The sequence below is a fragment of the Zootermopsis nevadensis genome, unplaced genomic scaffold, assembly GCF_977971745.1.
Source record: "Zootermopsis nevadensis isolate Lab colony 2312 unplaced genomic scaffold, Znev_1.0 Znev_ptg000008l, whole genome shotgun sequence".
Classification (NCBI taxonomy): Eukaryota; Metazoa; Arthropoda; class Insecta; order Blattodea; family Termopsidae; genus Zootermopsis; species Zootermopsis nevadensis.
In genome coordinates this window covers 12,699,300-12,719,278 of record NW_028259140.1, presented here as the reverse complement: position 1 = coordinate 12,719,278, position 19,979 = coordinate 12,699,300, and the positions used below count along the sequence as shown (strand labels likewise).

The 19,979-nt window shown below is 36.4% G+C and overlaps 3 protein-coding genes across 4 annotated transcripts in view; all 3 read left to right on the top strand.

Annotated features, from left to right (window-relative positions):
• The window catches only part of LOC110829205 (uncharacterized), a 183,772-nt gene that overhangs the window by 14,707 nt on the left and 149,086 nt on the right, over positions 1 to 19,979 (top strand). The window lies entirely within an intron of this gene.
• Positions 6,398 to 15,015, top strand: LOC110829219 (uncharacterized). The gene is given in 4 exon segments (XM_022062729.2): positions 6,398 to 6,422; positions 7,058 to 7,265; positions 7,898 to 8,104; positions 8,608 to 15,015. Coding segments are annotated over 4 exon segments (1,449 nt in total). The 3' UTR covers positions 9,617 to 15,015.
• LOC110829222 (uncharacterized) lies at positions 17,867 to 19,964 on the top strand. 2 transcript variants are annotated; one of them, XM_022062733.2, is made up of 2 exons: positions 17,867 to 17,884; positions 18,498 to 19,964. In XM_022062733.2, the coding sequence occupies exon 2, from the start codon at positions 18,628 to 18,630 to the stop codon at positions 19,513 to 19,515; it is 888 nt and encodes a 295-aa protein (XP_021918425.2). In that variant the 5' UTR covers positions 17,867 to 17,884; positions 18,498 to 18,627; the 3' UTR covers positions 19,516 to 19,964. The 2 variants fall into 2 exon arrangements, with proteins under 2 accessions (XP_021918425.2, XP_087200834.1); XM_087344708.1 differs by lacking the exon at positions 17,867 to 17,884 and adding an exon at positions 17,909 to 17,972.

Sequence of the window (19,979 nt, the reverse complement as noted above, 5' to 3'; positions counted from 1 at the left end):
CCATGCATTGCACACTACACCCCAGCCTCAATAACATTTTCTAAAGTTAATTCCACCAATTTTCGCTCCCCCATCACAAAAAATAAAAATTCCAGTACTGATGGAGTTAAAACTGTGTCTTCTGCAATACTCTAGTCCAGTTAAGTGTTCAGCAAAAGAATAGTTAAACACTTGCAATGCATTCCAATGATGGGTTCAATGCCCATAAGATAATCCTCCAGAGAGGAGGCATTCTTCAGTCAGAAATTCAAAATAACAAAATATGTAACTGAAAAAGTTTCCCTGAAAAGCATCAAAGTTAAGTGCATGAACCTGTCAAACTTACAACAAAAGGGGTGTCCAAGATATAGGGTATTGTGGATATGTAAAATTATAGGATATTTGCTGGTTCCAATTAAAAGTGTCCAGTATAAAGGGGCATCCAATTTGAGGGGTTTTACTGTATATACTGATTGTCATGAGAGTGAGAGGAATTGGGGGGGGGGGAAATTGCAGGTTTTTAATTTTTTCCTGAATACTCTGGAATTGTATCTCTGCACCTTGTTCTAAATTGATGTTCTTTACAAAGGATTTCACAGTCCTGGCTCCATGCTGATTGTGATATCACGTGAGTTTGTATTTGAAGGGATAGTCATAAATATGGGTGACCAACTTGACAAGTGACTAGTCAAAAATTTGTAAGTTTACAGATGTGACAGCACACGTTTATCATGTATTAGAAAGTACATTGTTCTTGTTCTATTAAGACAATTTGTAATAGCACTTGACATCTGTCTGATGCTAAATGCACAGTCAGAAGGTTAATTGTATATTAGTTAAAGAAATTAATGGATAACATTTTCCTTGTTTGTGAACCATTAGTTATATGCAGAAATGGATGACACACCTTTCAAGATGGTTTTTGATTTTGGTTGTTCACTTTGACACAAATTTATTCTAATAACCTGGCCATACCTAGTAAGTCACATAATTCAGATTTTATTTCTATGTGAGCTTAATGAAACCAATTCTATTTTCGATAAAATCTTGTCAGACAACAAGCAGCAGTGGTTTGTTAACTTTTATTGCTAAATTAATATTTTTTTTCATTCTTTCATCAATAAGAAGCCTGGAAATTCTCTTAAAATTGGGGGAGCTTAGTGTTATGATTTTTTGATCAGTGAATAAACCAACTGTATTAGCTGAGCCAACCGTTACTGCTATGTAATGCAGATAACAAAATAACTTGCTCAGACTTACTAATGTCTGTATAATATAAGTGAAATATTTTGACCATCAGAGCATGACATCCTGCAGAAATATTTTGTTAGGCTTGGAAGATATTTCCCTATATTTATGAGGAAGGAACTAACCTGAATTCCATAATTTGTGCAAGCCATCAAGTTTTTTGTGGCTGCTACATGAAGATTGTTTGATAACAACAAGGAATGCAGAATTTTGATTGTGGGGGGGCATTTTGGAAAGTGGCCATTGCAAGACCTAGAAGGAAATGGAGCACAGTATTGAAATGGTTGTTATGGAAATATGTTGAGTATGAGAACTAATGTATAAAATATAACCATGTAATGGAATGTTTAATAATGCAGCCTTAAAAACTTGATGTGTATCAGCTGCTAGTGACCATCATGAGAAGTTAAAGGTTTAGCACATTACTACATTATATATTTACAGTATTTCGATTGTGCCATGAACATAAAGTAATGGTATATTAACAATGAAAAGCATTGGGTAATCAAATACTTATAAAGTCCAGGTGGCTTCTGTTTGTTATGCACAGGGGTTTCCATTCCTGTGAATTGACATGTATAAAAAAAATGGAAAATGATTAAAATGTAATAATTACTATTTTGATGTTAAACTGCAACCATAATTCTTTGTTGCAAAGCTTATAATCTGCATCACATTTCCTGATAAGCCTGGAGAATGTTTGATGCAAATTTAGCCATGAATAGGATATTGATGCTTCTCATGACACTGAAATGAGACCGCGGTAGTGTAAGAACATGGATGTGTAAGCATGTATAACAAGAATCACCTGTATCTGAAAGTTTGCTCCTACCTTAATAGCTTCCCTGTTTATATTTCTTGGGTTGATTTAATGAGAAAAGGCAATTTGGAACTTCTTTCTTCCTTCCATCACATCATCAGTAAACCAAGCAAATTCATCTCATGAAAAATATACACTTATCAGACCCTAGGTGTCAGTAAATAGACTGCTGTACTTTGATAAGCCACATGTGTTTATATGTTTTTGAGTAGATTAGATGCAAATAATACTTACTTTGCTTCTGTAGCATGTGTCATAAGTTTCTACACTAGCTGCAGTTTATCATTTGTGTGATGTGATTATGAAGAGGTTTTTACAAATAATGAAAAATGACATGATATAAGCTGGGATAATGATGATGATAATAATAATAACAATAATAATAATAACAATAACATTTAATGTAAACAATTAAATATTTTTCATCCAAATGCGTGCCAGTAATTTAATTTTTGTTTATATGTTTAAAATGTAAAATCAATTTTTTCATGTATTCAGAAAGAAATTAATCAGGAAAGGGGTTGATGTTGGATTTGAAGTTCTCATGGCAATGAGTACAAAGATGGCTGTCTTCTGGTTTGTAGCAACTTGTTGTGGTAGAAGTTTACCAGTGTTTCAGAGGTCTTTGCTGCCTTCATCATCAGGATGATTATTCTGTAGTGAGCATGAAATTCTTCATTAGAGATTGATTGTAATATAAATTAATCAGATACGCTGCACAATTTTTATCTTGGAAATAATGGGAACTAGGTTGAAATGTTTTATTGTGTTCAGTACCATGCTTTGGTTGAGGTTCTGTTGCCATGAGTGTTGGTCTGTATGTGCAGGAGAACATACGTAGTTTATAGGTGGCATATTCATGTTGTGGAATTTTCACATTTTTGTGTGAATGTTGTCATCTCTTTCCCTGATTTTGAATTCAACTGTATTGTATGCAGGAGAGTGTAATCTACAAGTACTGTGCATATATCTTTATATATGTGTTTTTTTTGTTTAATATTGTTCTCTCTTCCCTGACCTTGTTTCTTTTCGGGCTAGTGGTAATATTACTGCATTGTGTCTGAATATCATGTGAATTGAAGGTACACTTATCCTCCAACAGAGCTCTGGTTTATTTTCTGTAAAAATGTGAATATTCTTTCTTTTTATTTATGATTCATAGAGTATGAGGAAGTGTCAGTATGAAATTCATTTTATTTCCAACAATGCAGGAATAGCTTCTTTAGTTGTAGTGTATAACACAAGTAAGAAATTGATAAAGTGGTGATTGTGGGAACTCAACAACAATTTAAACAAGATATTTGTTGTAACCCTTAGAAGGTTATAATGGTGGTTTGTTACATTCAGTATTGATTTTCTGCTGTTCTAAATCCAGTCCAAAAGAAAATCAGTATTGAAGATTTGTTATGATGGGTGTTCTGTGATATTGGATTTTGTGTCTGTGCTGTGTCCTGTCCCACATTCTCATATGATGTGTAATCTCTTAAGCAGGCGGACTCATCGTACTATGTGCCATGCATATTTTTCTTTTTCTTTTTTAGTGGTGGGCAAATGTGTAGCATGGATTTCGAAAGTAGTTCTTGGTCTGGTGATTAGAGTTAAGTCATTAGAAAATTTGTTTGTGGTACAGCAATTTTGTTTGTTGAGTGGAGAGTGTGGTTCTCTGAGTTGTGTGTGTGTGTGTGTGTGTGTTTAATGGATAATATGAAAGTATGCATTCTGTGCTTGTAAATATGGTTGTCCAGAGCAGAAATTGCACTCAAGCAGGTGAAACATTAACTATTTACTGCACATGTAGAATGTAGCAGTGTGAAATGTACACTGCTGCACTAGTGTAATGTGCTATGCAGTGATTTAAATCCCAGGACTGTGTGAGAAAATTTCCAAAGCATACCTTCTTTGACACATTTTGGGTAAATAAGAACGTTGCTGCTGGACCCGTTTCCTTCGTAACATTAGGGAACCTGAGGTCATAGGATGAAATTTGTTCGTATTTTAAATTGTACAAAGTAAAGTTGATGAATTAGGCTAAGAGATTACAGATATTTGAGAACAGTAATCTGACAAATATGCAAGAAAATTATGCCATAGTCCACTGCCTATTTGGGTGTTTTGAACAATATTTACTTTAACAAAGAAAACTGGCCACAAAACTTCCACCATTAGTATGATTGTCATTTAGGAGACTGACCCATTTGTTAGGAACACTACTTGCTTCTTTTTTGAAACAATATTATCTTACCTTATTACATTTTTTTTTGTAAATGACAGTTCTTAAATGCCTGCATGCCTGGTTATATTAAATTTTGTTGACACAAATAGGGAATATTTAAGCCCCCCTACTACAAAGCTGCTGGCAGAAATTTGACTCCTGATTTTAAATTTTAGTGGTATGGCATTGCAGTGTATGGCCAACTCATCTGTACATGCGCTGTGATGTGCAGTTGATTAAGGCTAACATTTCATATTGCAGGGCTTTATATTTTGTTTTCCACCTCGGTACTCGTCTTTTCAGCACAATATCTTACCTCAAGACTTTTCAGACTTTGTGATTTACTTTGTTCAGTAGAAAGTTCTAAGTGTGATGAGTTTCCTGTAAGATTGGACAAAGTGATATGCTGTTATTAAAATTGAAATGAATGCAGTCATTTGTGTGAGGAGCATGTAGCTGTATCAGAACAGAAGGATGAGGGCCCAAGTTAATAAATTCTGCCACATGTGTTCACTGATTCTGTAACCAAATATGTCCCTGCTACAGTCATTTCTTGAAGTAGAGGATTATCTTATAATGTGATCATTGTGCCAGTAGTAAGATGAGTCTGTAGTCACTTGACAGACTTATTTTAAGTTCAGTGTACAACCTTCCTTAATGTCACACAATTTGTAAAATGCAGCATTTTGTCTAATTTAAATGTTTCAAACAAAGATCATAAAGATCCTATTTTGAATATCAGTCTGCAAGCCTTGTTTTTTTATCTTTTATTTCTTCCTTCTTTCTGAACAAGCATCCTTTGCGTCTTCCTGTGATCACCTTTTTATTTTATTAACTTTTTCCCATCACATCATTTCCAGAATAACATGGTTCTCAATTTTTTTTACCACCTCTTTACATAATCCTAACCACATGGTTTCTAAAACTTCTCATCACCTGTTTTCCTTGTCATGTGGTCATTAAGAACTCTTTTCATTACCTCAATTACATGGTCACTCTTCGTTGGCTTGCGGCCCAGTCCCGCTGCTTGCCTAGTTACACTAATCACTTTTTGCTCAACATGTAGTGCCAGACATGTGAAGGCTTTCATAATTCCCACGTGTGTGTGTGTGTGCATGCACGCACACATGCATATTCACCCTGAAGTCCAGCCTTTGAGAACTGGACAGGAATGTTGAACTTTTATATGGAAGGAAGATTGTTAGTTTTTTTACTGCTGGACATATTTAATTATTGTAGTAGCAGGGAACTGTTATTTATGACTCAAACTGATCTGTGCTTATTTAAGAAGTTAAAGTTCTTGTGTTGAGACTTTGGGCATTGATGTTTCAGAGCAATTCCTGATGTAATTTTCTCAACATATTTATTAAGGACCTCTATGCTTTTATGGCTTTTATGTATGGTGTTTGTTGTGTGAAGTTGTAAGTTTGGATGAAGTTGTTTGTTGAAATTTCCATGTGTCCATGTAAAACCTGAACTTGTTTGATGGATTTTATGCACATTTTATTATAGTGTGAACAGACATTCATTAGAAATATTTTGTTTTTGGTACTGCTTCTGGATGGGAAAGCAGTCTGCTTTGCAGAGATGAGTGCGAGTGGGTGTTGTACATAAGGCAGTCTGAATGGCTATATAGTTTTTTAGGGAGTCATGTTGGTGTTTATTGTATGGTTTTATGACTTGTTTTACCATTAGTACTTGCACACCCATACAAAATGACATGCTTACATTTTCTTTTTGTTTTCTTAAGAGGGCAAAAAATGAGTAGGAATATGTGATTGTATGGCATGTCTTGAGAAGTGTGGCCATACCCGATTGAAGTGAGAGAACAGTTTATCTGTGAAGCATTGCTGCTTTATTTCTTCAGCTGATGTGCATATCCCTTTTTTGACATTAGTGATTTTCAGGTGTTATTTAGAGCTTATTAGTAGGATATTGGTAGGAATTAATGTAATTTCCTCAACATTAGATTTTATGGATTGTTATTGTACAAGTTGGTACATTTATTTTTTTGTTGCATTATAAGTGTACCTCTGGAGTTTGCAGTTTTGTTATTGATGAAATGTTTATATATTGCACACAGATTTTGTGTATATATAGATGAAGTGTTAAACTAACTGAAGTAGGTTATTATCAAGATGAAAATAGTAACTCAGGATGCAGGTATGTTATTTGTACACATTTCAAGACTGGTCTTCTAGGGTTCCCAATATGCACCCTACACACATGCACACAGGCGTTGATTAATGCTTGTGGATCCACTTTGTTTTTTTTTCAAAGGTCAGCTGTTCTTACAGTATGCTGATTTATCTATTCATGCTTTTTATGATGCTGTGCAACTGGTTTTCATATAGCCATGACTTCAGTTGTGTCTGCAGCCTCTTTGTTACTAGTGTGGTGGTGGGTCAACAAGCTTTTTAGTTACTACATAGTACTTATTTTCGAAATTCAGCCTGATTTTAAATGTATTTGAAATTGTGTATTAGGAGTGTTCAGTGATGTGAGTTTAGACAAATTTTGAAACCAGTATTTTATTTGAAAATATACAAATCATTAAATTGAAGTCCTGGTGACTTTGTTACATAGAGGTCAACTTACAAGTGAAGGGTGATAACAGCAGGTCACAAATATGATTTTGTTTGCTCAAATTATTAAAAGAGTATGAGTGAAACGGTATACACAGATATTTGAATAATTAATTACTGGAGCTCAGTGGCATGGTAGTAAAATGTTTTTCAGACTCATTGATGTAAGAACAGCTGATTTTGTTGTAGATTATTTGTGAATATTTGTTGTAGATGGATTATTTGGGATTATGTTACGTAGAACTGAGTTGAAGAGGTTTCATGTTGACCAGCAAAGGGATTCTTGGAAAGACATTCCTTACTTTGCAACAGTAGCGAATGATCTGATGAAACTGGGGTCCAGGAGGGTAACAATGCTATTGCAAATGTGTACAGTACAACCTTGTTTTAAGGGCCTCAAGACATTCAATAGCATGGCCAGGTAGGTTCACTGCAAGGACAAGCTGGATCCTCAAGTTCTGCACAGTTGAATGGATCAGACCGGGGGGGAGGGGCAGTGAACATCAGCTGAAGACATACAAGACTGTATTTCTCTTTCTTCTGTGGGGGTGAGATGTAGGCTGTATGTAAGGAAGGTGATGCTGTACTGAAGTCTGTTGTCTACTTGATGAGCACATAAGACGTTTGTTGAAACAAGGTTCTACTGTACTGTAACATCTTAATGACAGAACAGTTATACACCAGCCTGGCGTTATGTGCCAATTTGAAGTGGGAGATCAGTTGGTTGTGATGTCTCACATGAAGATGTTGTTACTGCCATCTCTGTAGGGACTTGACGTCTATGTTGATTTAAAGCTGCAGTTACTTAAACCTAAAGCAGGGCTTAGTGGTTCGTCTTGTGAATAATCACACTGTTCAGTGAGACTTGTATGAAATGGAACTAGAGCATCCTGGACTGTGAGGTCTTGTGTGACGAATAGATCACTGTGTGTGCCATGACACTTGAGATGTTGGTTCTGTTATATTTTACATTATTGGATTGATTGTTTTATTTTTGCCCCGCTGCAGTGCTTTGTAACCTTTTGTGATGGGAATGGCTCTGCCTTTTTAAACTTACGCACCAAGGAACGTTCGACTCGAAAGTTTGTTTTGGTGGTTGATTCTCAGAAGCAAGTGACTGGTTGTGAATTATGACAAGTTTGAACCCTGGCTTCTGTCATCGAATCAAAGACATTGAGTTGTTTTTGATTTGAAACGTTCTAGCAGTCAGGGTTGGTGGCAAGAAGCCTTGAAAAATTCCTGGGGAAGACCACTTTTCAGGTATGTTGGATGTTGTTTTTATAGAAAGGAACTAGAATAGTGGCTTAGTGCCAAACAATAGGAAAATTGTAATTAAAACCTTATAAAATGGAAGTTTACCTTTGTTGGAATTTTCCAAAGGTGTAAAGTCTTTCCGTTTTGTACTGGTTTCACTGTTAGGGCTGTTCTTAGAAATGCTAAAAGTTTCAAACCTAAGGAGAGTTTTATTGTAATCCAATTTCATATCTGTGAAATACAGAACAGCCCTGTTACTTGAAGAAGTGGACTAATCAAAGTAATCCAAGACGCAGTCAAAATTCAGTTGAGGGCTTTGGCTCCCCCACAGTACTTTCATGTTAAAAAGAAGGTATTTTTATTTTTCATTTTTCCTTAACTACTTAACCAGTGATTTTTACACACCTATTGAATAAAAATAATTTTTTACTGCCCCTTTAAATTTTATTTATACATGAATACATTATTTATACCTTTTTGCCATTATTAACAAGAGCTTTTTTTTCCAGGTTTACTGATGACACAAATGCTCAAGGATTATTTGGGAACCTATCAAGTTTATTCCGTGTGTTAAATAACCCTGGAGAAATGATAACCGAGGTAACTCAGTTTCAAAACAGCAGTAATCCTGTTCACATTTCTCCTAACTTTTTCTCTTGTAAGAAATGTGGGAAGTTGTTCTCAACAAATGATGCCTTAAGTGTTCACATTGTCTCTCACAGGGAAGAGACACTTTTCAGATGCACAGATTGTTTTGAAACATTTTCTAGTTCTTTTAAGCTTTCGTATCACATGAAGAGTCATGAGGAAAGAAAGTTTGGTTGCAAAGTGTGCAGTAAAACTTTCTTGACTCAACATCACTTAAAAATGCATAGTGCAATGCACATGGAGGTTAAACCTTATTCTTGCAATACTTGTGGTAGCCGCTTCAGGTACAATAAAACGCTTGAAACACACCAGAGAACTCACCTAGTGGGAACAGATCAGAATGATTTACGTTGCAGTAGTAACAAGCCATTTGCGTGTGGCATATGTGATTTGACATTTGAAACAAGGAACAGTTACAACCATCACACCAAAAGTCATAAAAACTCTTTAAACAACTTAACATGCAGTTTCTGTGGAAAAGTATTTTCTGTGAAGAGGACTTTGTTGCAACACATAAGGACTCATACAGGTGAGAAAGGTTACTCATGTGAGATCTGTGGGAAAGAACTTACCAGTAAGGAGTCACTCCATTGCCATATGATGATGCACTCTGGGGAGAAGCCCCTGGTCTGTGATGTGTGTGGGAAGGGTTTCTCACATCGTAAGTACTTCGTAGTACATCAGCGCATACATACAGGTGAACGCCCATACAAGTGTGTGACATGTGGCAAGTCATTTACTCAGGCATCAACTCTCACTGTGCATAGGCGCTACCACACGGGTGAGAGGCCCTACAAGTGTGTCGTGTGCAACAAGGGGTTTGTCACAAGGACCATCATGATAACGCATATGCGGAAGCACGAGCCATGATAGAAGATTTATGAACTGGTCTGTCAGTGAAGTAGTACTGGTCATATTTATTTGAATAGTGTTCCCATATACAAAACTGTGGTTTCCCAGTTCATATTTATTGATACTGAAGTTCCTGACTTGAGATAGTCTTTGTTTTTCATATATTCTATTTGTTTTCTTGTTTGTTATTTTATGCCATTAAGGCCTATTTGACAGATGGTAACCTGCAGCCCTTGAAGTACTGACTTGTAGTTCTTTTTTAGTAGTAGCCACAGTAACTTCATATTACTGATTTCTTTCAGGCTTTATTAGTATGTAAAATGTAAATAATTGGCAATTTTTTTACATATCAGCGAGTTTGTAGTGGAAAGAGTCAGGTTTTTATAGAGCTTTTTATTATTGTGTTGTATAATATGAATAAAGCGGCAATTATGTGTAGACTAGCACATGTGATTGATGTAAAATTACTTTCTAACAAATTGGAAGGGGACAGAGTGGCTCTTCAAGATGTTCTTTCTAATAATGTCATAAATTTCACTTCCATTCCTTACAAGGTTGCAACCGCTTTATTTAAGATGCATTGCTTGTGTATGATAAGGGATCCACATGTTACCACTGTATAATGTGTTAAGAGTGGATACAGTTTAAAGTTGGCAAATAACCTGTGTAGCAAATTTACTTTTAAAGTCAAGGCTTGAGGAACGATAGATGAAACACTGAATTGTGTCTTATTTTTTATTTATGATGTTGATGCAAGACACTTGTGCATGATTGTCAAGTGAAGTGTGCTATAATTTTAGCAGTTGAAAAGTGTCATGTCTTTGCATGGTAATGCCATATTGATGGATTTTTCTCTATTGCAGCTCTGCATTCATTCTATGCACTGCATAAGTATCGTGATGCCACATAAATTTTATGGAAGGACAGTCTGTTGTGATAGTTCCAAGTCACACTGCATTGTTAATTGGCAACTGCTAATAGTTATCTTTCTCTTTGCATTGTTAACCGGAAGTTGCTAATAGTGGTCATTATACTTTCTTTTTTGTAACAGTAAAATCCCGGAAACAAGCCTGTAGCAAATTTTAAATTTCAAACTTACAAACTTTAGTTCAGCCATCAGCCCAATTAAAAGACTGATTTTTCAGATTTCCTCATCTGTTGACATTTCTGTTATGCTTGAAGCTACATGCATAAACTTAATGTAATGGTGTCAGTTTATCCTCAATATGCATCATTCTAATTGGTGTATCTATGGCTCTCATTATACAGAGTGTCCGGATGAAAGGTATCGAAAATAACAAATTTATATCTCTGAAACTAATTGTCAAACACATATCCGGTTTATGTCATAGGAAAGGAAAACTCTGAAAGTTTTTTCATGCCCGGCTTACGCGTATGCCCCAGCTGGTGACCTTCGGCGAGCTCAGTAACGATGTCGACACCACAGGAACAGGTTCAATGCGTGTTGTGGCTAGCAGAGTTGCAATCTCTTATGGCTGTCCAGCGTCGTTTTAGAACGCAGTATGGACGTCAACCTCCTACACGGAAAAGAATTCGGTCCTGGGCAACAAACTGAGGACTACAGGTAGTCTGTTGCGTGTAAAATCTCCTTGAAAGACATGGACCTCTGAAGAAAATGTCAATCACATTAGAGAGGCATTCCAGCGAAGTCCGCGCAAATCAATTCGTGCTGCTAGCTTGCAGTTACAAATTCCACGTTCAACAGTGCACGATGTGCTACACAAAAGACTCCGCCTAAGAGCGTACAAGATTCAAATGATTCATGCACTAAAACCGACTGACCAAGTAGCATGCACAAACTTCGCTGTGGACATGCTAGGAAGAATTGACGAATAGGAAGAAGTCACCCGATTTCCTCTGCCAAGTGTGCTTCTTGGACGAGGCGACGTTCCATGTCAATGGAGTTGTAAACAGGTACAACTGCAGGATTTGGGGCAGTCAAAATCCACATGTCACATTTGAGTTGGAGAGAGGCAGCCCCAAAGTCAACGTGTGGGCCGGCTTAATGCATGACAAGTTGATTGGACCGTTTTTCTTTTCGGAAAAGACTGTGACCGGACGTTCGTACTTGGACATGCTGGAGCTGTATGCGCTGCCCCAGTTACCACCTCCCAATTACCACCTCAAATTATCCTCCAACAAGATGGGGTGCCGCCACATTTCTGCCACGATGTTAGGAATCACCTGGTCAGAGAGATGGATCGACAGAGGTGGACCAATCGCATGGCCTCCTAGGTCACAAGATTTAACCCCATTGGTTTTTTTCTTGTGGGGTTATGTGAAGAACAATGTCTACCAGGTTAAGATCAACGACCTTCAACACCTGAAAGCCTGCATAAGGGACGCTGTGGCTGCGGTAACACCAAACACACTTCAAGCAACGTGGAACGAGGTCGACTATCGTCTGGATATTTGTCGTGCCACCAGGGGAGCCCACATTGAAATTTTCTGAGAAAGTTATATACTCTGAAAACAACGTTCGGCGTTTTCCTTTCTTATGACATAAACCGGATACGTGTTTGACAATTAGTTTCCGAGATGTAATTTTTTTTATTTTGGATACCTTTCATCTGGACACACTGTATTTGTGAAAGCACATGCTGTATTTTTCTGCTGTTTTTTGTTCCATTGGAAAATGCCACATGCTAGGAGAAAATGAGTTAACACTGCATTTTTGAGTGTCTTCACATTGCTGTTTCAATTTGAGTCTTTTCAGACTCTCAAATCATACTGACACTATGGTAGTAATAACCCAAAATTCGATAGGTTATGTAGATGGAGCCTGGTATATTGATCTTCCTATCCAAGTGACATGCCCAGTACGATCTGGCCTGTCTTAACCAGCCAGTACTGCTTGACCTATATAAATTACAAAGGTCGTCTAGCTTTTAGGAGTGTAAATCATGTATAATGAATCTTCATGACATGCTTGTGATGTATGATAGCTAGAAGTTTAGTAAGGTTATTGAAAATTGTTTAACAGTTTACCATAGCTTTAATATGGCTAATTTTCTATGTGCTAACTGCAAATGTATCAGCATATGGTTATGCTGATATGTTTATGTTTTGTGTCAACAAGTTGGTAAAATGTTTGGGGTTTTATGTTGAATGAGTTGATCCTCGTGGAAGGTTGTCACTGTCTTCCTTTGCAAGCTGTTCTTTTTCAACTCAACTGGAATCTGCACTTAATGGTGTGTTTGTTTGTTTGTTTGGTGGATTTTCCCTTTACTCAACTTTTCAGTTACAACTCTGTTATTACAGCTTCTGTGTATGGCCTCTTACAGAGGTGGGCACTATTGGCCACTTTTGTGGTCTTTTTATTTCCGACGGGATCACCATTGCAGCTGTATCTGAATGACTGGGAAATACTTTATTTGAGATGCTCGTGTTTCTCCACTTTTTTTAAACAGTTTTTATCTTTATTTTTAAAGGCCAGTTAAATTTCTTCTTATATAGACCTTTTTTAGAACTTATTTAGTAATGTATTTTCAAAATTATATATGAAAACAAAGTTATTTTTGTTAACTTTCAGTGTATTGATTGTTCAAACTCTTATTCTTTTTTATGCCTTATGGTTTGATGTTCTAAGTAAGGCTTGGGCATTTATGTTCAATGGAAGAAAACTTAATTCCTTCACCAGGTTGAGAAGGATCAGGTCTTTTAGACCTGATTGTAATAGTATAAAAACGAATGGATTGTGAAAGTGATTTGTGGTGCCCACCTTGTATGCTCTAAAGCTGTATGTTTGGTTTTACTTTCCTTTACTAAAAAATCTCTAATTCCCAACCACATGTGACTTCCTGGATTGTGCAAAATGGAATAAGTAAGAGGGACAGTTTTTTTATATGCTATATCTATTGTAAGGTACTTTATTTTCAATTTTCACATCTAAAATACCAAAAATAATGTACAAGACTGTATTGCATGTACACAAGCAAGAAGGCAGTTGTATTTTCTCACTGTGCTTGTTTAGATTTGTGAAGACAGCATGTAGATGTTCAGGAATATTTTTGTGTGTTCTGTGAAGGATTATTCTTCATACAGTATTTTGTGTAAACTGTCAATGTCTCCTGTCTGAACCTCTTCCATGAATTTTATATCCTGATTGAGTAAGTTAACCAATGTGTATATAAGATTACCTTGCAAATTATGCCAGGTGTTTCATTATTAGCATTGATTTGTGGCACTTATTATCTTGTGACCTTGATGATTATTTAATGTAGTGAAGGCAGTAGAGGTGAACAGAGCTGCAAACTTGTTGGTGTGCAGAGGGAATGTAGCCAAACATGTTTGTATAAAAAAGTTTTTTGTGACATAGGAAGTATTATTTGTTGGCATCATGAAGCTGAAACAATTTTATACAGGGATCTGAATTCATGATACTGAAGTTGAAAATCACAGTTCTGACTGAATAATATTCAAGGGGATTCACTACTGTATTAATATTTTAATTTAATGCTTAAAGTGTATGTAGTTGGTCCATTTAGTGTTTGATTATTATTCTAAAAAACATTTGATGATGAAAATGGAACTGTCTGCAGTTTTGATGTGAATGTGTTTCATCCTGTTAATTCTTTTTCAAAGTTGATAACATGTAATTTAACCCTTCTTGTATACTGATTTGCCTCTTTGATCCAAAATTGAATTTGTCACAAAATTTACAGTGATCCTTTGTACCAGTGCCATCAGATTGAATCGGATGTCATCATCCAGACTTAATGTATGTTCATGTAATCATGTATACATATGTGGTAAAGCATTTTTCTGAAAAATGTTGTAAAGGGAAGCACTGTATTCTGTTTGATGTTGGGGAAGGTATACTGTGAGGGAAATAGCTCATCCAGACTTCTGATCTTCAGTTTCAGTGTTTCTTTGATTTGATCAGCAAGATGTCTATTAATGTTCATACTCATAATGATGCAATAAAAGTTGATTGTGTGGAAAATTGCAGACTATATTTTAATTTAAATTTTTTTTAATGCATTTGTTGTGGGGAACACTTTAACAGGAGCTACAATGTTTCTGCTTCAAGTGTATGATGGAATGTTGGAGATCTTTGCACTACTTTATTTAATTTTTGATTTGTTTCCATAATTCAAACCGGTTTTAATTTGTGTGGAAGGAAGTGGAGGCAATGAATTTCTATGATGTTCAGCAGGATGATATGGATAGTTTATTTCTTCAACTTGTCTGGGAAATCCAGAAATACTGTAGATGATTTTTAATGCAGATTTTAATACACCAATAGCATGAAATGCAGGAATATTGGGAATACTTATGATACAGACTTGTAAGATATCTTACAGCATTGTTGGGCAGAATAAGTCCTGTGGGCTGAGTGCAATGTGAATGAATATGTTTTAAGAAATTGTAATTAAAGTAACATTTCAAACATATTGAACTGTCCTAAAAAGTGTTGGGATCCACTTTGTGGTTTGCCCACCCTGTCTGGTGAATACTGTGGGGACTTGCTGCTTGAGTCTGCCTGCAACTGCATGTGTATATTGGTTGTAGCATTCTTCTGAGATTGGTGTGGGCAAATTCATGGACATAAATTTGACTTGATGGCAGAAATTAATCTCGGTGCCCAGAGGTTTGGAGGTTCTGAGTTGGGGCAAAACTGTGGATTACATATTTCAGTTTTGGTGACTTATTGATAAAATGCAGTCACCACAGGTTAAAGTATGGGAAAAATGAATTGCCTCACTAAGGTAATGAATAACCATACATAATTTTTAGACACTAAATTCTGTACGATTTTATGGATATGGCCTAGAAATAAACAAAAATTGTTAGTTCAAAAGCTATTCATATTTATTTTAAAGTGTGTGTCTTTGGGCATGTGAAATTTAAATCTCCTGTCCTGAGTAGTAGCCTCTTTAATAAATTTAAACATTCTTAGGTTAAAGCATTGGAGCTGGAAACTAATAAATCTGTACCAATATGGCTGTGACTTAGTTATGATTACATTTCATTACAATTTTAGAGGCAAGTCTTGCAGTATCCACAATAATATGAATCACATGGATTTAAATAAAACGATTTTTGGATGTTACCCATCGTCGAATAAAATAATTAAATTGAACGTTTCGGAGATGGGACTCGTCTTCAGGTATACCTACTCTGTTGGGCCCCATCGATAGAGCTAATACCTATCTCTGGACAAAGCAAAAAGTGAAAGTTCTGGAATATAAGCCGATCACCACAACATACATCCGTGGGATGTAAAAAGAAAAACATTGTCCAAAACTATTATGAAACAGGTGTAAAAGTTGGGTGCCTATGATGGAAGTAATATAAAACCAATGACCAGCAAACTAAGAAGCTAAAAAACTGATGAGAGTAACTGAATAAAATAGGAAATTGTCGATGATCAAATATTTTAACGAGTGAAATGCCAGAAGCTCGAATAAAAACAAGGACTCACTAAAGGTAGGAATAACTTCATAAGACCATTGCTGCACCACTTTGACTTCTTCCGAGATGACCGGAAGTCAAAGCGGTGCAATTTTATTATTTTATTAGATGATGTATAACATCCAAAAAACTTTTTATTTAAATAACTCACCATCGTCACAAACTTTAGATTTGAGACACATGCATCTAAGTATGTGAAATTACTGTTATTGCTTATTGGAATGAATAAAGTAAACCTAAACTTTGTTGTCAAGTGGTTATAAATATTTGTGTGATTACATTGCAAAACACTGATGACATTCACATAGCAATATAAGATTTTCCACCTGCTTTTTAAGCTTCCTTGTAAAATATCTGTGAAGGATCAATCTGACCAGTCTGCCCTCTGCTAAAGAATGATTTAACCTCCTGTTACTGTGATTAGGGATAATGAAAAACAGTAGAAATTCCAGATTTCGGTCTTTCAGGGCATACTAGTTAAAGAATGTGTGACGCAGGTCATTCAAAGGGAAAGATGCTGATGAGTAGTTGAATGGATTTTTATGAAATTTCGTGTGAATTTTATGCTGGTGGTGCCTCCTAGTACAGAATCATAATCTCCTAAAGTTGATAGTACAATCTGATGTCATCTCCCATGATGGTGTATATGCTTAAGTGTAATTGGATGGTTTTTTTATGAAATTTGGTGTAAAAGTTAGCCATTGGAGGCAAATTCAGACTTTCATATTCCAATTTTCTGCAGTGATACCAGTGTGATGGATGCTGATTCATAAGGCGGGATGATTATCTGTGGTGATGTCATTAGATATTGTGTTCTCATCAGTCAGTTGTGTGAACTATTCTTGCTGCCATCTATTGGGACACAAACTACTGATAGTGCAATCTGAATATAAGTGCTGCCATGCATATACAAGGTGAGTCAGAAGTATGTTTATAAACTTTGTGTGCGTGTTCCTGGATCAAAAATAAGAAAAAAATGTTCCTATGAACATGGGGTTGCAGATGTTTAATTTTCGAAATAATAGCCAAAAATAATTTTGAATGTATGCCTTTATTGCCAAGTATAAGGACAGGGATGTTTCTTTGTAACGGATGCTCAAAGGCTGTTCCTCCATTCTCCACATGCACGAGGACGACGTACACATGACTGACAGATTTGTTCGTACATACCAGGGTTTCTTCGAATCATCTGGCATGCATTCTGCACACGTTCCCATAGGTCGTCATCATTATTTATGGGTGTTGCATAAACGACTGACTTCAAGTGACCCCTCAGATAAAAGTCCAATAGAGTTAGGTCCGGTGACCTTGGTGGCCATGCTACTGAGCCACTACGCCCAATCCATTGCTGAGGGTATTGTTCATTGAGATGATATCTGATGTGATGAGGGAAATGTGCTGGGCTCCGTCGTGCACAAACGACATCTGTCTCCTTGTATTCAGTGGTACATCTTCAAGGAGACATGGCAATAGTCTTCTTCAGAATTGCCGATATGAAGGTCCTCTTAGACGTGATGGAAGCATGTGAGGACCAATAAGCATGTTGCCAACAGTTCCTGCCCAAATGTTAATTGAAAATCTTTGCTGGAAGCTGGATTCACTTTGACATAAAGTCATTCACTGAAACTCATTTGTGGCTATTATTTTGAAAATGAAACATTTGCGACCCCATGTTCATAGGAACATTTTTTTCTTATTTTTGATTCTGGAACAAGCACACGAAGTTTGTAAACATGCTTCTGACTCACCCTGTATCAGTGATCACACAAACTGTTTGTGCTGTAATCTGTTACCAAACAAAATGCATTTAGTTTTGTAGCCACGGTAACATCAGAAGAGAGTGTTGATGTGAGTGAATTATTGAGCATACCAAATAATTTATTATTGCATTTCTGTCAATATATAGGCTGTAAATATTTCATTATTTCACATTAAGGTGGTTATTATGTGTGTGTATAGGAAAATACTAATGATAGCAAATGAACAGTTGCTTTTAATATTAATTGATATATTTATATAACATTAAGCAGATAATGAACTTAGGGATGTGACTTAAAGAACACCTATTGAGTTTAGTGTACTCCAAAGAATATACTTAGTGTTGTTTGCATTGTGATTACTTTGGTTACATCATGTCCAAGAAATTATATATCATCATGTACTGCTTGTGATAAATAAGAAACTAGAATGCTTTTAAAGTTGAAACATTGAACTACTCTGCTGCCACTTTTATGATGATCTATTGCTGCGACCTTTTGCTGTTAAGACTGGGGAATAAAAGAGGAGCTGTTGTAGCCTGAATTCAAGGACAGTATTGAAAAAGATTGCTGTTGGTCAGGAATATGAGGATGTTCGGGAGAAAAAGCTTATCTTCATCAGATAAGGTCATAGCTTTTTGCATGTGGTAGTCGCAGGTAGGTAGATGCCTTAGAGATTCATTACAGATCTCTCTTCTTTCCAGATCTGCAGACAAAGACTGTAGAGATTCTGTTGGAAACTTGAAATGCAGCTCGTCTAAGGAAAAGTGTACAAACAAGTGTGAGTTTTGTGGGAAAGTTTTAATAAAAAGTAAACTACTGATTCATCGGAGGATGCATACTGGGGAGAAGCCTTTCAGGTGTTTGGTTTGTGGTGAAGCATTTAACTGTAATGGGAAACTGACTTCTCACATGATTATTCATAACAAAGAACGTCCTCATGAATGTGAGGTGTGTGGGCGCAAGTTTAAACGGTCTAGTGAATTGAGGGATCATAGAAAGATACACACAGGAGAGAAGGACCATGCGTGTGATATCTGTGGCTCGACCTTTATTCAGAAGTCAAATTTGGTGAATCATCGCAAGAGGCATCTCAATGATTACAAGTTCTACTGTGTTACTTGCAGTAAAGGGTTCTATACCAGTACGGAGTTGCAGGAACACCAGAATATTCACACAGGTGAGAAGCCATTCCAGTGTGATGTATGTGGCAAAGCTTACCCATACAAACATAATTTGGCACTTCATAAAAGAAAGCATGATCCAAATTACATACTGCCTGCAAATAAACACCAGTGTGAGGTATGTGGTAAGGTATTTATGCAAAGAGGGTCACTCACTCTGCATATGCGAACACATACTGGTGAGAGCTTTTTTGTGTGCAGTGTTTGTGGGAAAGCTTTGTCCAGTAAAGCCTCGCTCATGGTTCATGTTCGAATCCACACAGGGGAGAAACCTGATATTTGTGATGTTTGTGGGAAGGCATTTATCTCTCGTGAGTACTTGAAAGTTCACCAGCGTACTCACACTGGTGAAAAGCCGCACACTTGTGAACAGTGTGGGAAGTCTTTTACGCAGCGATCCACATTGACTGTGCACAAGCGTTATCATTCTGGGCAGAAACCATATCAGTGTGAGGTATGCAGCAAGAGTTTTGTGTCGAAGACTCTACTACGAACTCATGGGAAGTGTCATAATGGTGGTCAGAAATGTTTAAACTGATGAAGGTTACTGTGTCATTTGGCAGCACTGGGAAGAAGTTTGAATCCCTGATATCACAGTCCTGATCATCCTTTGTTGGTATTATAGCGCTGGATATTTTGTTGTGCGTTCATAGTGACGTGTGTAGTTTCAGACCTTAATCTTATAATTAGACAGTTCCGGATTTGGCCAGTGGCTATATTAGTCTGAAATGTAAAGTTAAATTGCATGTATTTGTTTTTGTATCTGCAGATAAGCTGTTGGATTGATTTGTGTGCCAGAAGAAATGAATGGTTTGAGCATAGGCCATGGGTTGTGTGCCACTGTTTACAAATCTAATAAAAACTGGAAAAATGTTATATGTTGATACTCTTTGTAAAATGAAAGTTACGATGCTGTTTTTTCTTGACATTTTGATGACTTCTTATGATGTGTATTTGACAGGACAATAGTGAAGCTAAATCTTACAATTATTGTCTTTCATT

Coding starts and splice junctions, on each gene's coding strand:
- LOC110829222 (XM_022062733.2), top strand. CDS start 18,628: ATGCATACTGGGGAGAAGCCTTTCAGGTGTTTGGTTTGTGGTGAAGCA.